The sequence below is a fragment of the Physcomitrium patens genome, chromosome 11 (genome assembly GCF_059467195.1).
Source record: "Physcomitrium patens ecotype Gransden chromosome 11, ASM5946719v1, whole genome shotgun sequence".
Taxonomy (NCBI): domain Eukaryota; kingdom Viridiplantae; phylum Streptophyta; class Bryopsida; order Funariales; family Funariaceae; genus Physcomitrium; species Physcomitrium patens.
This window is the reverse complement of record NC_143420.1, coordinates 15,259,106-15,279,174: the sequence shown is the minus strand read 5'-3', so window position 1 is coordinate 15,279,174 and position 20,069 is coordinate 15,259,106. Positions and strand designations below refer to the sequence as shown.

General features: G+C 31.1%; 1 protein-coding gene across 1 annotated transcript; it reads left to right on the top strand.

Annotated features, from left to right (window-relative positions):
- The first annotated feature begins 492 nt into the window (after positions 1-492).
- Positions 493-3,572, top strand: LOC112288552 (uncharacterized). The gene is made up of 7 exons (XM_024532823.3): positions 493-991; positions 1,205-1,294; positions 1,626-1,706; positions 2,140-2,271; positions 2,396-2,617; positions 2,844-2,936; positions 3,232-3,572. Exons 1-7 carry the CDS (start codon positions 656-658, stop codon positions 3,391-3,393), a joined length of 1,116 nt encoding a protein of 371 aa, XP_024388591.1. The 5' UTR covers positions 493-655; the 3' UTR covers positions 3,394-3,572.
- Positions 3,573-20,069: the final 16,497 nt, after the last annotated feature.

The window sequence follows — 20,069 nt, the reverse complement described above, 5'->3', positions numbered from 1 at the left end:
TAGACTTTTATTCTCATTCTAGGGTTTTACACTACAGATTTTCATGAATGGTTTTAGATATACTCACATTAAATAAGCAATGGTAAAACGTGTTCTAGAATTTTTAATTTATTCTTGAAATTTTGAGTACATTGCATCGAAACCCAACATTCATTCAACCAACAACCAAATCTCCTGAAACAAAATCCAAAAAACACAACCAAAGAAAGGTACACAACAAAATAAAAAAAATTGGGTTCACAACGATCAAGTTCACAACACTAATCAAAACAAAACACAGAATTTCTAAAAGCCAACTGGAGGTGGACAAAAACGTGGAGCAGAAGACTGTGGACGACGTGGCAACACAACTAGAGGGGACCGCCACGTCACCCGAGCCAAGAACCGGAACCACGTTTCTTATTGGACGAAACCAGGTGCCACGTAGATGAGAAAAAAAAGCCCAAGGCACAAACCACAGGACGGGCACCACGCCAGTCTCCACTCCCTCTCTATCCATTCCTCTTCCTCTTTCTGCCCCTTCGCCGCACTTCGCCTCTTTTGCCTTCACGCCATCGCCGCACTCTCTCTCTCTCTCACACTCTCTCGCATGCTGCCGTTATAGCTTGTGAACTGAGAGAGAGTGAGCGAGAGATTTGGTTTGTGAAGGGGAGGCATGGTGGCCATGGCGCTTACGCAGCCCGTGGCCGTGCAAGGAGCTATTTGCGCGGCAGCGCAAGCTGCCGCGCAGGCGAACGCGGGGTCAGGATTGTGTGTGTGGCGACCGTGGGGGATGCGGCAGCAGCAGCTGCGGGGGAAATTGGGATGTGTTGTGGTAGGGGGCGGTGTGTCGAAGTTGGGGATGCGAGAGGTAAATCGGAGAAGAGTGGTGGTGGTGGCTGCTATGGTGGATGACGAAGGAGGGGAGAATGGTAGCGTGGACGGAGCTGCGAGTAGGGGGGACGAGGTGGCGCCGGTGGAGGGTGGCGCTGCTGCTAATGTGGATGCGGCGGTGAGTGCTTGTGCTTTTTATTTGGGGGTTGTGAATTTTGGGACAATTCTCGGGAATTGGGAGTGTTGTTGAGGTGTGGAGTAGCTGGAGGAGATTGATGGAATACTTTTTTTTGTGGTTGTGAGGTTGCTGCATTCGCTTTCGTGAAAAGCTCAGGGTTTTTTTGGGAGGGATACTGAATGTGTGTGGCTTGAGTTTGTCAATTGATTGCAGTTCCAGAACCGGAGAGACGTACTTCTTGAGTATGTGAAGAATGTGCAACCCGATTTTATGGAGCGCTTCGTTCAAAAAGCCCCCGCTCAGGTAGGCTTTTTCTTGTGTGGGGTTTTTGGACTGCACTACTTGCTTGCCTGAGAATGTTCTCTCATTCTTACGTATTTTGATATTTTGCTCTCCAGCTTGTATTCTTATTCTGCTAGAGTTCATGCGTGCATCTTTGTTTACAGCAATACATTGCAGACTTCATTGCATGTCTCAGTGTCATACTAGACTTCATTTAAGCAGCTTATGGATCCTCTTGAGAGGGAGAAGTGACTTTGGAGTTTGAATCGGCAGTTTGCATTTTTCGAGTCACGTTCGAAGTCTCCAGTACGAGTTTTTCATTCATACAATCTATTTTTGAAGTTGCTGACAGGTAGTGGATGCCATGCGGCAAACTGTGACCAATATGCTGGGTTCTCTCCCACCGCAATTTTTCAATATTCATGTTTCTACAGTTAAGCTTCGCACGCAATTACCTTCAAACTACCTTTCTCTGAGCTTGTAGTTGAGGTGGATACAGTTGGCAATCTTGTGTGCTCCAACATCTGAGTAAAGTTAGAAGAACATGCCTTGAATGGTGCATCTAGGAGATCCTACAAATTTCTACTGATGACTGAGTATTTATTTTATCGAATTAGACTATGCTATTATTAGAATAACAAAGCTAATCGTACAGAAGACTCTAGTACGGGGACTAATTTTCAAGAATTATGTGTTTGGTTCAACGTGTTTTAATGTCGGAAAGATACGGCCTGCCCCTTGAGGACGATAACTAAATGAGAAGCTTATGGCAAGGTATGCACATTAAATCTAGTCACATATGCACATGCACGAAGCTGTTGTTTTCTGGTTCTAAGAGGAGTTTGCTGGGTTACAATACTCTGCAGATAGCCGAGAATCTGGCGCAGCTCATGTACAGCGTGATGATGACTGGATACATGTTCAGGAATGCCCAGTATCGACTAGAATTGCAGCAGAGCTTGAACCAGGTCGCTCCTCCGGTTGCAAGCAATGCTCTGGTAGGTTGTTTCTACAATATGCTGATTCGGTGTTGTGTTATCATCCTCTATGATACCGCTGATATGTAAAAGGTCGCTCTTGTCCTTAATTTAGCACGGCAACTCGGTGACTCGTGTTGTTTAGACCGACTCCAGGTATGCACCAGGAACTCAAAAATCAACGGTGAGTGGAGAGGTGTTGAGATGGCATAAGGACGAAGAAAGGCCAGAGAGTGTGGATGCAGTTGAGTACATCGAGTTGCTCGAAAACGAAGTCGAGCAGCTGAGGAAACAGCTTGAATTGAGAGGGCGGGGCAAAAATGAACTTTTGGAGTACTTGAAGTCTTTGCAACCTCAGAATTTGCAGGTTATCTTCTGATATTATCTCTGAACATTGATGTATCTAGCTTAGCTGAGTGACGTTCACTTGCATGCATCCATTGAATTGGATATAATTGATTGGGATTTCCAATAGCATGAGCAACTTGGTCCACTCGTAAAGGGCATTGGAACAAAGTCAGACTTCTTGGCACTGTAATGTGTGTTGCATGTTTCTCAGCTGATTGCCAAGCTTGTGTTGTTTGCATAATCAGGAGCTGACAACAAGTGCCGGAGAAGATGCACTTGAGGCAATGAATACTTTTATAACCCGCTTGATTGGAGTTGCTGAACCAGACCAGCTGAAGGTTAGGCACTACATTATTTCGTGCTGAGTGTCATCTCGTGTCAAAAAGACAGTATTTTGCCTTAATTTTTGACACATACCCAAGACTTTTTTATTTTATTTTATTTTATTTTATTTTTTATGAACACTTCTTACCACGTGGTTTTAGTGGATCACTAACGCGCTGTTTTGAGTAGTATTCCAGAGGATTCCTTTGTAGAGATGACTATTACATCCCCAGAATGTGTATTCAGTCTCCTCATTGAACTGAGATTTCATGCTCACATGCTGTCTACGTTATTTCATGTTTGGAGCAGAAGACAGCAACACAAACCACTACAGCTGAATTAGCAAGGATACTTTACTGGCTGATGGTAGTAGGCTACAGTATCCGAAGTATTGAAGTGCGATACGACATGGAACGTGTTCTGGGTGTTCCTCCCAAGCTTGCCGAGCTGCCACCGGGAGAGACCTTGTAAACCTGCATCGACTATGCTTAAACTGTGTGATAGAACTGTGCTAGTGGTTTTTACTTAGAACATCCCTTCAGCTCTAGCTGGACCTTCAACGTCTGACATGTAGGCTATTGACCTCCACTTGAGAACTGATCAAGTTTGGAAATTATGGCTATTTTCATTAAATTGAGTATGGTTGGAAATTCGTAGCGCAGTAGTGTAATCAAATCCTTTCAGAGCTGAGTGTTCTGTCTTGTGCAAATATTTGAATTTCTAAACTGCAAATGGTGTGTTGTTTATGATTCTAAATGCTATACCGTGTTGTTTCCCATATGATACACTGCTACTATTTCTAAAAAATTATTGCTCTGTGTCCATTCCGTTGGCTATCTTCATCAAATTTTGGGGCCTGTACAGATGTTGACCAAGACAAAAAAAAGTTCATGGAGACAACAGACTGTTCTCAAGATTTGTATGATAACTAAGCAAAGACAGTCTGATTTGTCTGTACATGGACAAATGTTTTTGATTGCTAAGGTGGTGTTGCAACATTCATCAATTTTACCATTGCTCTTCAATTGTCATTGTGTATTCCACCTATGCAAAAATAATAATATGTATATTATTCAATCAATGTTACTTATTCCATTATTGTTGCATGCAACATATTGCACAACATAATTCATCTAACAAACTTGTTTAGGGTGTAGTATCTTGTTATATTCTATATATCAAGCTAATATTATTCTATGTCATAACCTAAGAAAATTTTATGGCATTATTGTCTAAACATTCTTTACAAATAGTAATCTTATAAGTTGTAATTCATAATACTTATGACTAATAATACTTTTAAAATCTTATTTACGATTATCTAGCACCAATCATATGTGTCACATTTATGTAGACATAATATTTAGATAAGATATCCATTTCTTATTTTGTTTCTAATCTTGTATTGGACATCTTACTTTTATCTAATAAATTAAATTACTTATAATTACAAACATGTCTTATTTTAAATTCAAATTCATGCAATAGCTTTATTGTGTTGCAAATCCATTAACCGCAAGTAGTACTTCTTTGTAATAAATTTTCTTCAATAATTCTATGATCTTGTTTAGAATTGCAAATCTAAAGTTCAAACATTTAAAGTAAAGACACTAAATTATAAATTATAAGTAATAAAAACACTAAGCTATAAATAAATCATGTAAGTGTCAAGGACATAAATCTCAAAGAAGGAGAATCTCAATACACTCTTGTGTCACTCAAAAAGACTAAGAAATCACTCAAAGATAGTAATATATTGAACTAGATTGGCTATTGTTAAAAATAAAAAGACTAAAAAGTTTTGCAACAAGATTTAAGACTAAAAAAGCATTGACAAGAGTGAAGAAGGTTTTATTCTTCCCTCCATATATATTATTTAACTAGGAGCTATGTGATGATATTCTATAGGACCTCCAACACATGTTGACTTTGCAAGACACATATCTTAATTTATAAGGCAAGTTTTCTATATGTATACTACATAGTTAGCTTATTCCACAAGGTACCAATACATATGATATGTAATTAACTTCTTGACCAAGTTTTTAACCTACCAATCAATTACAAACATGTGTAAAGTCAAAATTACATCATGAAGGTTTTAGAAAGCTTCTCTAGAAGATATCACAAAATTAATTTACTTTTACCTACTTCTATCTAATCATATAAGTAATTATTAGAGTAAATACATATATCGATGACATTACTTTTCTTTCTAGAGACAAGTTCCACAAGAAGCGGTTATTATCTTTTATGGATCTTGCTTTTCTTCATCTTCATTTTGATGTATGTCATCAATAAAAAATCTCAACTCTCTTTACTACTTTTGCAAGATTTATTGTTGACTTCCATATGCATTCACTAATATCATATTACACCAATGAAGAAGATATTTTAATCTATTTTGGTGGTGCCTTGAATCTAAGACTTCCATCTTGAACTCTTAATTCTTATCTATTTCTATAAGAAGAGGTGGTATTTGTCTTCTTTTCGAGATATTCAATGTCTTACATAGCTCAAGAAGAGATATATGAAATATAGGATGGATCTTCATAGACTTTGGTAGATATAATAGATAAGTAAGAAGATTGATTTATTCACAAATAAGAAAAGTTCTAAGCCTACAATATTCTAACTTGTCACAATGATGAATAGTCTTAATATTGCCACAAAGTATTCATATCTTTTCACCCACATTGAAATGTGGTTATTTCTTGCAATAAGCATTTATACTGAATTTTTTATCATTCTTAAGCTTCTTTTAATTGTGCATTTATTATTATATATAGCTTTGCGAAATGATTTGCCAAAAATTTTACTACAAGATTATCAAATTTGAAAAGTAAAAAATGTTAAATCATGGATGATAATCATAATTGGTAAAAATAAAAATAAAAATAAATAATAATTATTGAGTAAAAAAAAATCAAATTATTGTACGTAAACTCTGCCAATGGCAAAAGAGTTGTTCAATTATCTTAATAATAGTTGATGGTACACCTCAAATACTGCTCTAGAATTTAATTCACCATTTTGTTTGTCCATCAATTTAAAGATGAAAGATCAAAGATTGTTTTATATCTACCTTCAATATCTTAAAAAGGATTCTCCGAAAGCTTGATACAAATTGTGTCCTTCTATTTGATATAATATCTTTTGGCAATCCATAATAGCAATGGATGTTCTTAAAGAAAAGCTTAGTTGTATCTTCACCTAAAATAGATTTTATATATGATGCAAAATGTGCCATTTTAGTGAAGCTATCTACAATCACAAATATAGAGTCATATAAACTTGAACTTAAAAGATCCATAATAAAATCCATAGAAATAAAAAATCATGGTTGTTCCATTATAGGCAATGGTTGGAGAAGTCCATAGGATTGATAATGAAGAATTTTTGACCTTGAACAAACATCACATGATTATACAAAGTCTTTCACAATCTTTTAAATTTGTGATTATCAAGAATCTCTAGATAAAAGCTCCAAAGTCTTGTTGTATCTAAAATGTCCTACTGCTGAAAAGTCATGATGTGCTTAAAAAACACAAAAACATACTTTTATTTTTGGAATATATAGGTGACTTTTAAAATACAGTAGGTTGTTTTTGAACTCAAAATTAAAAGTTTCATGAAACTTAGAAGAAATATTCTTGATATCATAAACAAGAGAATAACAAAACATATTTAATTGAATTTGCTTAATAAAAGTTGAATCAATAGTTAATATTGATTTTATTGTTCAAAGGTAAAATTGCTTAAGCCTCAAGAAAATTGTTCTTTATTGATCAAAAGCTACATCTTCCTCTTTTACTATAAGATAAGAATGTCTAGAAAGTTCATTTGACAAACCTTATTATTTTCTAGATTGATATATGATCTTAAAATTAAATCTTGATAATGACATGTTTCAATAATCCTGACAACTATTCACCCCATGTGCCATCATCAAGTACTTGAGGTTCTTATAATCTATATACACAATGTTATATTATAATTATTTATAATATGTAAAAATCAATTGAAATAAACAATACATTTATAAATATTAAAATACTTTAGAATGGTTAATAGATTAATTTAATAAAAGTTGATGTAAGAAAATTTATTTTGAAGTTTATTTATGTTGATTATAGTATTTAAAACATCTAAGATTTATATATTTAATATAAAATTTAAGGAAAAGATTAGGACTTAAAGATGAAGATTCAAACCTCTAAGAAGCTTATTTGGAAGAATGAAAGTAAAATATGGATGGATGAAGGCTAAAAATAAAGATATTTATTCCTATTGGTCAAAGGCCATGTCAAATAAGTATTCAACAAGTTGTTTGTAATCATAACAAGAATTTTTTTAAAGTATCAAATAATGCTTTGGCTTCTTAATTCTATTGAAGTTTTCTTTATAATTTAAACATGTAAGTGGGGCTACAACTTGATAAAAGTTCTTAATAAAGATCTAATAATAATTGCAAAAGTTTAAAAAATATTGTATATTTTTTACTATTCATAAAATCTTCCAATCTATGATAATTTGGACCTTCTTCAAATCTATCATTAGCCCTTTGTTGGGAATAATGTACTCTAGAAAGTCAACTTGAATAGTGTAGAATATATACTTTTCCATCTTAGCATATAATCCTAGATCTCTAAGTTTTTGTAACACAAGACAAATATGAAGTTTATATTTTTTTGTATTCTTAGAGTAGATTAGAATGTTTTCTAAATAGTAGACAGTAAAATCATTTGTAAGATGTTGAAAAGCAGTTGGTATGTTTGTAAGTCCAAAAGGCATGACATTATATTTGAAATGTCCATACCTAGTTTGAAAAGCAGTTTAACCATGATAATCCTAAAATAATCAAATTGAAGGGAGATCTTATTATATTAAATATTACTACACTATTATGATCTTTAATTGCTACATTTAAAAGAATAGTCTTATAAATAATCTCTCTTAAAGATAACAAACAACCATCTATGACTTCTACATATATGGATTTAATTTTCTTGATTAATAATAATTTTTTTTGACAAAGTCTTTGTCTATAAAAGAAGCTGAGGCTCTTGAATCTAATAAGAAAAATATTTTATGATTTTTAGGTCTTAAATATATATCTATTATAAAATAAGATAAAAGATCTAAAAATAGAATAAAATCTTTATTAGGTATTTTATATGATTTTAGCCACATGATTCCTATTATAGTTGGAAAAAATTGTTTTCTTACACATTGTCTTCTTTGGCAACCATGCTCTTCATTTTGTAATTACCTTGCTTCTTTGGATAATATTGAGCAATATGCTTAGCTACTCCATAATATAAGTACAAATGCTTTTGATAATATCAAGTCATTTTTTACTCAATGAAAGGTTCAAAATGTACTATATCAATTTGAATTGATTACTTGACTTGTTCTTCTCCAATCAAATCTTTGTTCTTGATATTTTTTTAAAAATTCAATTATTACATGTAATAACTTGATCAATAAATTATTTCAAAAAAAATATTTTTATATTATTAATAATAAATCTTTGACATTAACTTTTAGTCCATATCAAAATTTATTGATATGGGCTTTGTCATTCCAATCCACATTAGAAGCAAGGTTTTGGAATTCAATAGCATATATAGTGGCTAATTGTGATTCTTATCACAAAAATAAGAGCTTGGTCTTTTTTATTCTTTTTCAATCATTTTATCCAAATATGATTGTAAACACTTCTAAGAATTAATTCAAATCATAAAGAAATCATGAATCTTTTTAAATCAACAATACAAACAAAAAGAGAGTACTTTCAAATAAAAGTGTGTTGATAAATTCAACTTGAATAAATTTATTGGAATATTGGAAAAGATGCAACTTTAAATAGAGCTAAACTTATTGCAAAAATCCTTGAAAATATGATCTAGTTTTATTAAACTTCTCAGATATATTAATCTTTGCTCTCCTTATCCTTGTAATAGCAAGATTTCTTGAATTTGGTTGTGAGGCTGAACTACTTATTTCCCTCAATTACACAACTTCTTAGTAAAAATTCTAGAATTCTCCCATAGGTATAAAAATAATACTTTTATAGTTGGCATTGGTAATATATGAAATTTCTACCTTAAGAATATGCATAAGATAGTTGAAATATGACAAGACTATCTCAAAAATCCAAGATCCTTCTAATCTATAAGAACATAAAGCTTCATCACAAAATAAGATAAAATAGACCAAAACAAAATTGAACGGAACTAAATAGAATAGAACATGAAAGTTAAAACTAAGCAAATAAAAAACAGAATAAAATAGAACTGAATAAAAAGATGCAAAATCAAATTTTATTAAGAAAATGGATCTGAAGCCATACTTGATCAGATGCCTAAAAAGGCCCTGGCCAATCCTATTTATACATTGTCCTACTATCGTGGAGTTTCTAGAATGTTCTTAGGTGGTAGATCCCACATAGATAATTGTCCTAAATTTCTTTTCTAGAAGGTTCTATGGTAGGTCCTATCTAAATAACCATCCTACACTCTTTCTAGAATATTCTATAGTGGATCCTACTTAGTCCACTAACCTAATCCCAATTCTAGAAACTTCCATGGTTCTAACTATCTATATAATTATCTTATCTATACCGTGTTACAATTAATTCCCTTCTACTAATGTAAAACGTCCTTGTTTTGCTCCTAATGGTATCTCCAAATTATCTCTTGACAATGGATGAGGTTTTGTGTAGGTTTCTACATTGCATTGTGAATAGGATAATCTTTCTAAAGAATTTTGTATTGAAATTGTAGACATCCATTGCCACAACAAAGGTAGCAATATTCCAAAATACTATCCACTTCATATTCTTGTTGATTATCAATTATAACTGGTAGTGGTGGTGGTTGATGTTGATTTGAAAAGCGCTTTGGCTCAGTATGAAATTCATTCAATTGCAAAATATGGAAGACTTGATAGACTCAAATATGTGGTAGAAGCTTGAAGCAATATGCAACGTTAGAAATCATTGCAGAAATGCAGAAAGTTTGAAGCTATCGAGGTGCTAAATTACGAATTTGAATTGATGTAGCAAGTGGCAAGTTGGTATTGGAGAGTAATCCTCTCAAAAGGTCTTGTATTATCGATGGTTATCTACATATTGCTTTTGTTGATTTTGTATAGGAAGGAGGTGGTGTCGTGCTTCTTATAAGACCATTGTAAGTTGATGTATAAATTCTTCCATTGTCGGATTGTTGATGTCGATGGAATAATGAAAAGTTGGTTGTATAATTGAATATTAACTGGTCTTAAGAAAAAATAGTAAATGGCTGATATTTTTTTAAATACTATCATTGTAAGTAAATTCTAAAGGTGTCAAGTATTCATCCCAATCATTGTGATGAATCAATAGAAATGTGTGCAACATATCTTCTAAGGTCTAATTTGCATGCTTTGTTTGTCCATCTATTTGAGAATGGAAGGTTGTAGACATGATAAGTTGTGTGCCTAGTAGCTTGAATAATGCTTGCCAAAAACTTCTCGTAAAGCATGGATTCCAATCTAAAATGATGACATGAGATAATCCATAATGACAAAAGATAATATCAAAAAAGACTCTTATAAGCATTGGGGCATCAATATTTGAGTGCACCACAGTCAAGTTAAGTTACTTCAAGAGTTGATCCACAAAAATAGCAACCGCGGTATGATTATGAAGCGTCTCTGGCAAACATGTAATGAGATCTATAGTCATCTATTTCCAACATGCCATAAGTAGCAAAATTAGTTGTATTAGTCTAGGAGACGCTGCATTGCATGCTTTATTACATTGACTTGACTTGCAAGAGCATTCAAAGGCTTGAACATCACGATCCAAATCTATCCAAAATCATGTCCTTGAGCTCAGTTTTAGAATCTTCTCTCATCTTAGTTTTCATGTCCCTCCTTAAGTATACACGTCCAAAGTTTAGGATTGTTGAGTACATAAATTTGCTTCTTAAAATAGAGTAAGCCATCACTAAGAGTGTAATCTTAATATTATATAATACCCACCTTTAGCCAATCTCTAGCCATCTTGAAATAAACATCCCATTCTATAGCTTTCTTCTATTCTGCCTCTTTGGTTAGATCTAAAATGATACTACTAATAGTAGCAACTTTTGCTTTATCTCCTGATTTGTCTTTCAAGTCTTGTCTCTATAATAAGGTATCTAGTGCAGTATGTTATTGCTCTTATTTGTATTCAAGTTGGATATGAAAAAAGTGCAACTGTTCTTTTCAACAATAATGTCACAATTTCATATTTTTCAGATGTAAATCATGTAGAAAGGCTCAATGGTCAGTCCAAACAACCACTAGCTTTTCCAATAGAGAGTGTCACCACACCTTTGTGGCATATACAATCGGTTATTGCTCTCAATCACATGTAGAGTAATTGTGCCCTATCCTTCTGAGCATGCATAATTCATACGCTACAAATTAAGGCCCTTACAAAAATCTTGTTGAAAGACTGCTCCAATAGCAAAGTCAAAAGCATCAATATCAAGTATATAATAAAGATTACAATGATATGGTTGGAATATTTGAGCAATAATAAGTGCCTCCTTCAACTTATCAAAGGCATTTTGCTACTCCAGTTTCCATTCAAATGGAACACTCTTCTCCAATAGGTTTGTCAATGAAGCAACAATGTGAGCAATTTATCAAATAAAATAATGATAGTATGTAGCCAGGTCTAAAAATGAGCAAGCTTTAAAAGCATCCTTGGAGGTTGGCCAATCCTCCACTGCTTTCACCTTATTTTGTTCCATATGCACGCCTTTGGACAATACCACATATCCCAAAAAGGTGACTTCTGACTTCCAAAATTCACATTTTGATTACTTGCAATAGAAGCAACTATCTTGTAGCTGGCATAGTACTTTTCATAGGTATTGCTCATAATTTTTAGGAATTTTCTTATATACAAGGATATCATTAATGAAAACAACTACATACTTATTCAAAAAGTCTCAAAACAATCTATTCATCTAATTCATAAAAGAGGCTGGACCATTAGTGAGGCCAAAAGATAAAACCAGCCATTCAAAATATCTATAGCAAGTATAGAATGCCGTCTTTTTGACATTCTTTCTTGCAATAGGTATTTGCCAATAGTTGCTTCAAAGATCCAATTTACTAAAGATGGTCACTCTTCGAAGTTACTTAAGAAGATCATCTATATATAGAAAAGCATATGTATTTTTAATAGTCTACTTATTGAGGCCTCAATAGTCAATGTAAAGGCAAAGTCCACCATCTTTCTTAGGTGCAAAGAGTACATGTGCTTCCCATAGTGATGTACTTTCTCAAAAAATTTGTCTAATGTCTTTTATAGCTCTTCAAGTTCTTTTGGAATTAGGCAATAAATTGCTTGACTTGTTGGTTTGGCTTTAGGCAATAGTTATATTTAAAAGAAGGCACCTTGATTAGGAGCCAAGCTACTAGGTAGGTCAATTGAAAAGACATCTTAATATTTTTGTATGAGTTGTTTTGCCTATTCTATCATTTGACTATCTTTTCTATTACTAACATAAGATTTGGAACCACCATATATATATATATCGATTATTCATGTTATATTTGCTTCTTCATAAAGGTCGTTCCTATGATTAAGTCTTTGGTTGGAGATTGTCTTTTCTCTTCACTTGATGTGGATGTGCAAAGAATCACCTTGCATCTTCTATCTTTAAAAGAGATTGTCCTTGTTATCCAATCAACTTATTTATTTCTTATCTCTAGCTATGGCAAATCAATGATAACATCATATCTTAGCTTTGTCACCTTAAATCTCTTTTTTAAAACGTATGCATTTATCCATTTGAAGGTTTTTTTTTCACATGTTTTACTCAATACGTTCTCTTAGTCATCTGTAAGATATATACTTCCTACCTTAATTGCCTTAGTTTTAATTTTAAGTCAGTTGGGAATTTCAATTGACATGCAATTTTTTGTAGAACCACAATCTACAAGTACTCAACATGATTGTCATCTTAATAGTCCCATTAGGTGCACTAATTGACTCTTTTCATAGTTATCTAAAGCCATGCCATTTGTCTCTAAGAGACAATAGCTATCCTTAGTATTGACCCTCGGTGCCTTTATTAGAGAGTCTCATTTTCTTACTCTAACTCATTATCGACTTGATGAGTTTTAAGACTGTAAATCCAACTTATCTTGCTTGTCTTTGAATTTTGATATTTTTGACAACCTCTAATCTAATGGCATAGCTTTTAAAAATAGAAATATAATTCTTTTTGTACCAATATTTGTCATCTTTTAGATGTCAATGATCCTTGTAGGATATCAATCTTGATTAGCGTTGGTTGTTGTACCATAGTATTAGATAGTGGCATAGGACTTTGTACTATAGATTGTGCTCTACAATTTCTAAAATCTATAATATCGACCTTCTCTACAATTTGAATTACTTCTTCAAATGTTTATAGATCCCATAGTTCCACCTCTTATTTGACCTCAAGTTTCAAATCTCTTAAGAATCGATCCATCATCTTTGCTTCTGAAACATTACTAATTTGGAGACATAGAGACTTGAATTGAGAAACATAATCTTGCATCGATCTAGCTTATGTAAGTTTTATCAACTAATTGCATCATATTTTCTTCACATTGATGGGCCAAAATTGATTCCTAAACTTGGTCTCAAACTCCTTCCAATCAAAAAATCTACCTTGAGCTCTATAGCTTTGAATTCAATGTCACCACCAAATGGCTGCCGCATGTCTTAACTAGTTGGTTGCATATATAATTCCTTTAGTGGTATTTGACTAAGATAGTTGGAGGTATTGTTGCATGTTGAAGAGCCATTGACATACATCTTCTTGTCTTGAAGTCCCAGAGTATGTACTAGGCTTATTCAATTTTAACCTAGCAGATGTCAACTTCTTTATCTTTGAGGCTTCTATTTATCCTTTCAAAGTAGCTATCTGGTCTAAAAAGTGTTGTATTTGAGACTCCATATGGGATTGCTCTGCCATATCTCCCATAATATAATTTTTCCACTAGATTCTACTATTATAATGCCTTTTCACTTTCCGATTGACCTTTTAAGAGTAGCTCCTCATAGCTTCAATATAGTACCTAGTGTGACCACAATAATTGACCTTGGATTAGATGATGAGTATTGATATGCTACCAAAAGTAAACAGTCTAATACTCATTCAAATATCAATAAAACAGGATGAAACTATTTCAAAAATCCAAAAACCTTCTAATCCACAAGAATATAAAGCCTCATCACAAAATAAGACAAAAAAAACTAGAAGAAAAGTGAATGGAACTAAACAGAATAGGACATGAAAGACAAAACTGAGCAAAAAAAAAAAAAAAAAAAAAAAAACAGAACTGAACAGAAAGATACAAAACCAAATTTTATTAAGAAAAAAGATTTGAGACTATACCTAACTAAATGCCCCAAAAGGCCATAGCCAATTCTATTTATATCTTATTTTACCACCGTAGACTTTCTAAAATCTTCTTAGGTGATGGATCCACCTAAATAATCGCCTTAATTATTTTTTTTAGAAGGTTCTATAGTAGGCTCTACCTAAATAACCATTTTTAACTCTTTTTAGAATATTCTATAATGGATCCTATCTGATTTATTAATTTCATCCAAATTCTAGAAACTTACATGATTCTAATTATTCATATAATTATCTTATCTATACCATATTATACTAGTGAAGATTTGCAATAGTTGCAAATCTATTTTCACTTTTGCTAAGTATAGCATCTATGATTTTTTCTCCGATTTTAAATAACTCAATAAATCCACAAGTCAAATTAGATAAGGATAATATGCAACCTCTAATATCAAATGAAAATTTCTACAAAGAGAGATGATTTGATCTCTTTAAGAAAAAATCAATATTAAAAAAATAAATTGTTTGTTTGAAGGTAGATAATTTGCATCCTTCAAAATACAACAATAGAAGTAGAATAATTCACTTACTTCTAAAACAACACAAGAACAATGAATTAGCATTCTTGTCAAACTATCAAGGACATGAATCTTAAAGAAAGAAAATCTCAATACACTCTTGTGTCATTCAAAAAGACTAAGAAATTATTCAAAGATGATAATATATTGAACTAAAATGGCTATTGTTAAAAATAAGAAGACTAAAAAGTCTTACAACAAGACTTAAGACTAGAAAGGCATTGACAAGATTGAAAAAGGCTTCACTCATGTCTCTATATATACTATTTAACTAGGAGCTACATAACAATATTTTGTAGGGCATCCAATATGAATTGACTTTACAAAGCATATATCTTAACTTGCAAGGCAATTTTTTTATATATGCATTATATAGTTAGCTTGTTTGACGAGCTACAAACACCTGTAATATGTACTTAACTTGTTGACCAAGTTTCTAACCTACCAATCAACTACAAACATGTGTAAAGTCAAAAGTGTATCTATGAAGCTTTTAGAAAGCTTTTTTAGAAGATATTATGAAATGAATCTATTTTTATCTACTTCTATCTAATCAAATAAGGAATTATTGGAATAAATACTTATGTATATGATAGTAAGTCTTATCAAAAAAAAAATTATCTTTATAATCAAATTATTTATTTTCTTATATTCTATAAAAATAATATTATAAAGATAAACAATATAATTTTTTTCCATAAGCTTTTATAAGAGAATCTAAAAAATCTTAAAAAAAAGAAATCACATCAAATTATTTTAAATGTAATTGCTAAAATATTATTGGTACGTAAAATTTATTAATCTATAACCAATGATAGAATCTAATACATTATTTTTAATTGCATAGTTGCCTATTTAGAATTACAAAAATAATTTAAAGATTAACATGCAATATGTGTTTTAATTTTTTTTTTAAAGTTATTATATCAGTTGTAGTACTTAAGTAAATGAATTCTAATGTAAATAAATAGAATTTTAAAAAATAAAAAGATAAAAATTCTTTAATTGATAATATTCTTATTGTTAAATATTGTATTAAATTCTTGGATATGGAATGGTCTAAAATTGATATATACACCATGTACAATAACAAGATTTGTTCTATATATTTTTAATAATAATTTGAATAATTAAGAAAATATGTATACATAATTTTTTTATTAGACTAACATTTAGATTATAACGTTATTTTGTAAAAAAAATATGATTTGTGTATTAAACTCTTTCAAATAATTTTAAGTTTTATAAATGTTTGTAACAGATAATAGATTTATTTACTACAGGTTTATCTTTGAAAACTTATCTCTAATATGTTATCAACTCGAACAATTTTTTTGATGTATTTATCATTTGGTTTCTTGTATTAAACTACATTATGTCAATTAATTCTTTACTAGAATGTTAATATTTTTTCTTAAGTAACTAAGTCATATATATATATATATATATATATATATAAATATATATTTCATTTATGGATTTAATTTTTCTTATTTGATGTTTTTTTTATGGCTTCCAAATAATTAATCTTCTTGATATAACTCTTTTATTCTTTTATGATTTAATAAGGAGATCAAATCCTAATACTTCTCAAAAACTTTAATATATAATATAATGAATTAATCCCTATTTTTAATCAATGATAATGAAATAATTCTTCTGCCTTACTAATTCTTGATAATTGCTGCATTTATTACGATATAATTTCCAACCAATACTTCTAAGTAATACTTTATTAGAGATTCTACATTAACAAAGATAAAATAAATGAATAAATAAATAAAATACATATTTGTATGTCTTAATTTATTTATATATTAAAAGTCTATTGCGTTTCAATAATATCATTTTTTTTTATATTTGTATCATTATTTCATAATTTTTTGATTAAATTATATAGTCCAATCAACATAGAACTTGATTACGTAACATGTTCTGTTTTTTAGATTGTCAACTTATTCAAGCCTTAGTTGGGGCCATGGTAAGATCTTGCTTAAAATATAGTTTGAACTATGGTTTAAGGTGACCATATAATAGTACTAAAAAATTAATAATCAAATATGATTCTATATATTATATTTGGTGCTTACAATAAAATATTAATTTTTTTAAAATTTATAAATTTTCCATAAAAATTAAAAAGTTTTAAAAAAGTAATTTTAAAATTATATATATATATATATATATATATATATATACATACATACATACATACATACATACACACACACACACACACACATATATATATATATATATATATATATATACATGTTCTTGTAACATTAAGATAATATAGATATTTAAAAATTATTTACTAAAAATATTTTTTCAATATTAAAATTAAAAAATTAACCTTATACAAGTTTTATATTCATATATGGTTAGCTATAGTTATTTAAAGAATAAATTAATAACTGTGTCTGGAATAGATACAAGGTTTCTGAAAATAAAATTTGTATGATTTGTAAAATGTTTTAAATTAAGATTATAAAATCAATAAATTGTAATGACAAGTATAAAAAATAAGGTCATCAATTATATTGCAATAAAAAAGCATCCATTTGTAATTCATAATCAGAATAATTAAAAACCATGTTAAATAAAATACTTTATTAATACTTCAGCCATGTAAAATATAGGTCCAAATCTTGTTATTCATGTAAGCCATCATCATCAGAATAATAATAATAATAATAATATATTTTTTTTAGTATAAATAATTAGATTATTTATCTTATACTTTTAAATTATGTTGAAATAGTTAAAATTTAGATAATTTTTAAGTCTTAGGTTTCTTGTATCATTAGATTTTTTTTTTTTTTTTTTTTTTTTTGGGAAAATTACAGCATGTTTTTTTATCAAAGTTGAACCTCTGTCTCAAAGTATTTTTACAATTCATTTGAAATTTTCTCCATACCTTTTGTAATGAATTTTATGTCGAATTCTCTTGTAAATGTCTTTTCAAAATCTTCACTTATGTTTCATTTCTTTAATTTTTTCAGGTTGTCCAATACTCTTTTTATTTTCGAAATCATAAAAATTTCTTGTGATAAAATAAAATATTAAACTTCTTAACTTTTAACTTAGCACCATAGTATATTCCACATAACACTATTAGAATAATTTTACAACAATGAACTAGTAAATAAGTAAAAAGATCAACTTGGCATTTGTGCCTATTAACTTGTTTACAAGAATTTTGCATGTTTACAAGAATAAGATGCATAGGGATCAAAAGAACTAGAGATTTTATTCGATTTTTTTTTAAATATTAAAAAATTTAACCACTACCCATAAGGGATATATGCATCATGATTGGTCTTAAAATATTTATTTAAAAATATTCAAAGTTTTAAACTTTAATTTTTAATTATTAATTTTTTTATCATCTTGTTAGGAACAAAATCATTCTATTTGAAATCATATTACACATATAAAATCTTTCAAAAATCATATTATGTAAAAAGTATATAGTGTTTAACTAAATATTTTATTTAAATTTTTTGTGAAGAACCTATTAAAAAATAAACTAAATTTTGGCAAGACATTAACATGTATTAACAAGATATTAACAAGATATTAACAAGACTTATTGCACACATGACATTGATTACAAATGGGGGTTCTAATTCATGAGGCATAATCTTATTCAAGGAAGATTGTTGCTTACACCATTAATAAGATTCAATAGCAACTTTTACATTATAAATTATTGAGTATGGTATGCAACAGTAGCATTGTTGGAATTATTTTCTAACATATTATGAAATTTTAATTGCATCAATATCGATAGCATGATACAATTAATATTTATGTGTTGGTTGTAATTTAACCTAAAAGTAATTGTAGTAATTGACAATAGCCATTAGATAAAAGAACTTAATGCAAGTTCAGTAGTAATTATGAGGCAAGAGAATGACATTAATTATTTGGATAATCATGGAAATTCACAAATTCTTAGTGCTTCATGTGCACTCTTAGATATCTCTATCATATGCCCATCTACTCTAGATAAATAGTGATAGTGATTAGTATCAGTTTTTGCGGTTTAGTACTAGTTTTGACTTGCAATTGAGAAGGTATTATTGTGTTTAAGATGGTAGCAAAGGAGTGTTTAATTGCAGAAGATAACCAGCAATCAATCGTCTCCCTATACCACCAACAGAAAGTTGGCACTGTGTTCTACTCTGTGTGCAGTAATGGCTTTTTTTTGGATTTCACAAGTTGATTGCAAGTACCCACTAATTAATAATTGCATTGAAGTGGTGTACAGAAAGCATTAGGAATCAAAGGCAAACACAAGATGGCAACGACTAGGAGGCCATGGAGTCAATCACGCAACTGTTTAACAATCAATCACGTAGATACTGGAATAGAAAAATCACATAACTTCCGTAATCCACAACACATGGTACAAGATTTTGAAATGCAACCAAAGTTGTAGCAACCACGCCATACGTGTTGTTACGCTTGGAAGAAATATCAGACACAAGAAATCCATCAACAATAGGATCACGAGGTCAGTGGTCAGCAGTGGCTTGGATGCGAATCAAATGGCCTGCATGGTAAAGACAAAGACGGAGGCAAGACAGAGAAGATGTGTGAATAACTGGGCTGCACAAAACCAAGTACAGCACAAACTCAAAGATGAGAAGGGTAGGAGGAGAAGGCCGCATAGGCATGAAAGACTGCCCAGACCAGACACAGCACTAACTCAGAAAGACGGGAAGGCCGCGAAGGCAAGTAGGCAGCAAAGACAATCTAGAATGAAAGGCACAACACCACACAAATAAGAAAGCAAGTACAGCACACACCGCGAGCGCTGCATAGGTGAGGAGCCAAAGAAAAGAGCGTTTAAGTTCACAACTCACCAAAGCCAAGAACGATGAGACCGCTAAGGCAATCCCAATTGAAAGTAGCAGAACACATTTTTATCAATACATTATCCAGGCAAAGCAAAATGACAAGAACCAAAGCAACCACAAACAAACCTTGGCAAGGTCATTACAAAGAGGAACCCCGCCAAATCAAGATGGAGCGCAATGGAGCAGAGCAAATCGGCACCTGGAGGTCTGAACACAAATGGCGAAAGTAGGATCAAATTGAAATATTATTGCAAGACCCATGATAGATTTTTAACCGCATTTAACGCCCACTTGAATGCAAG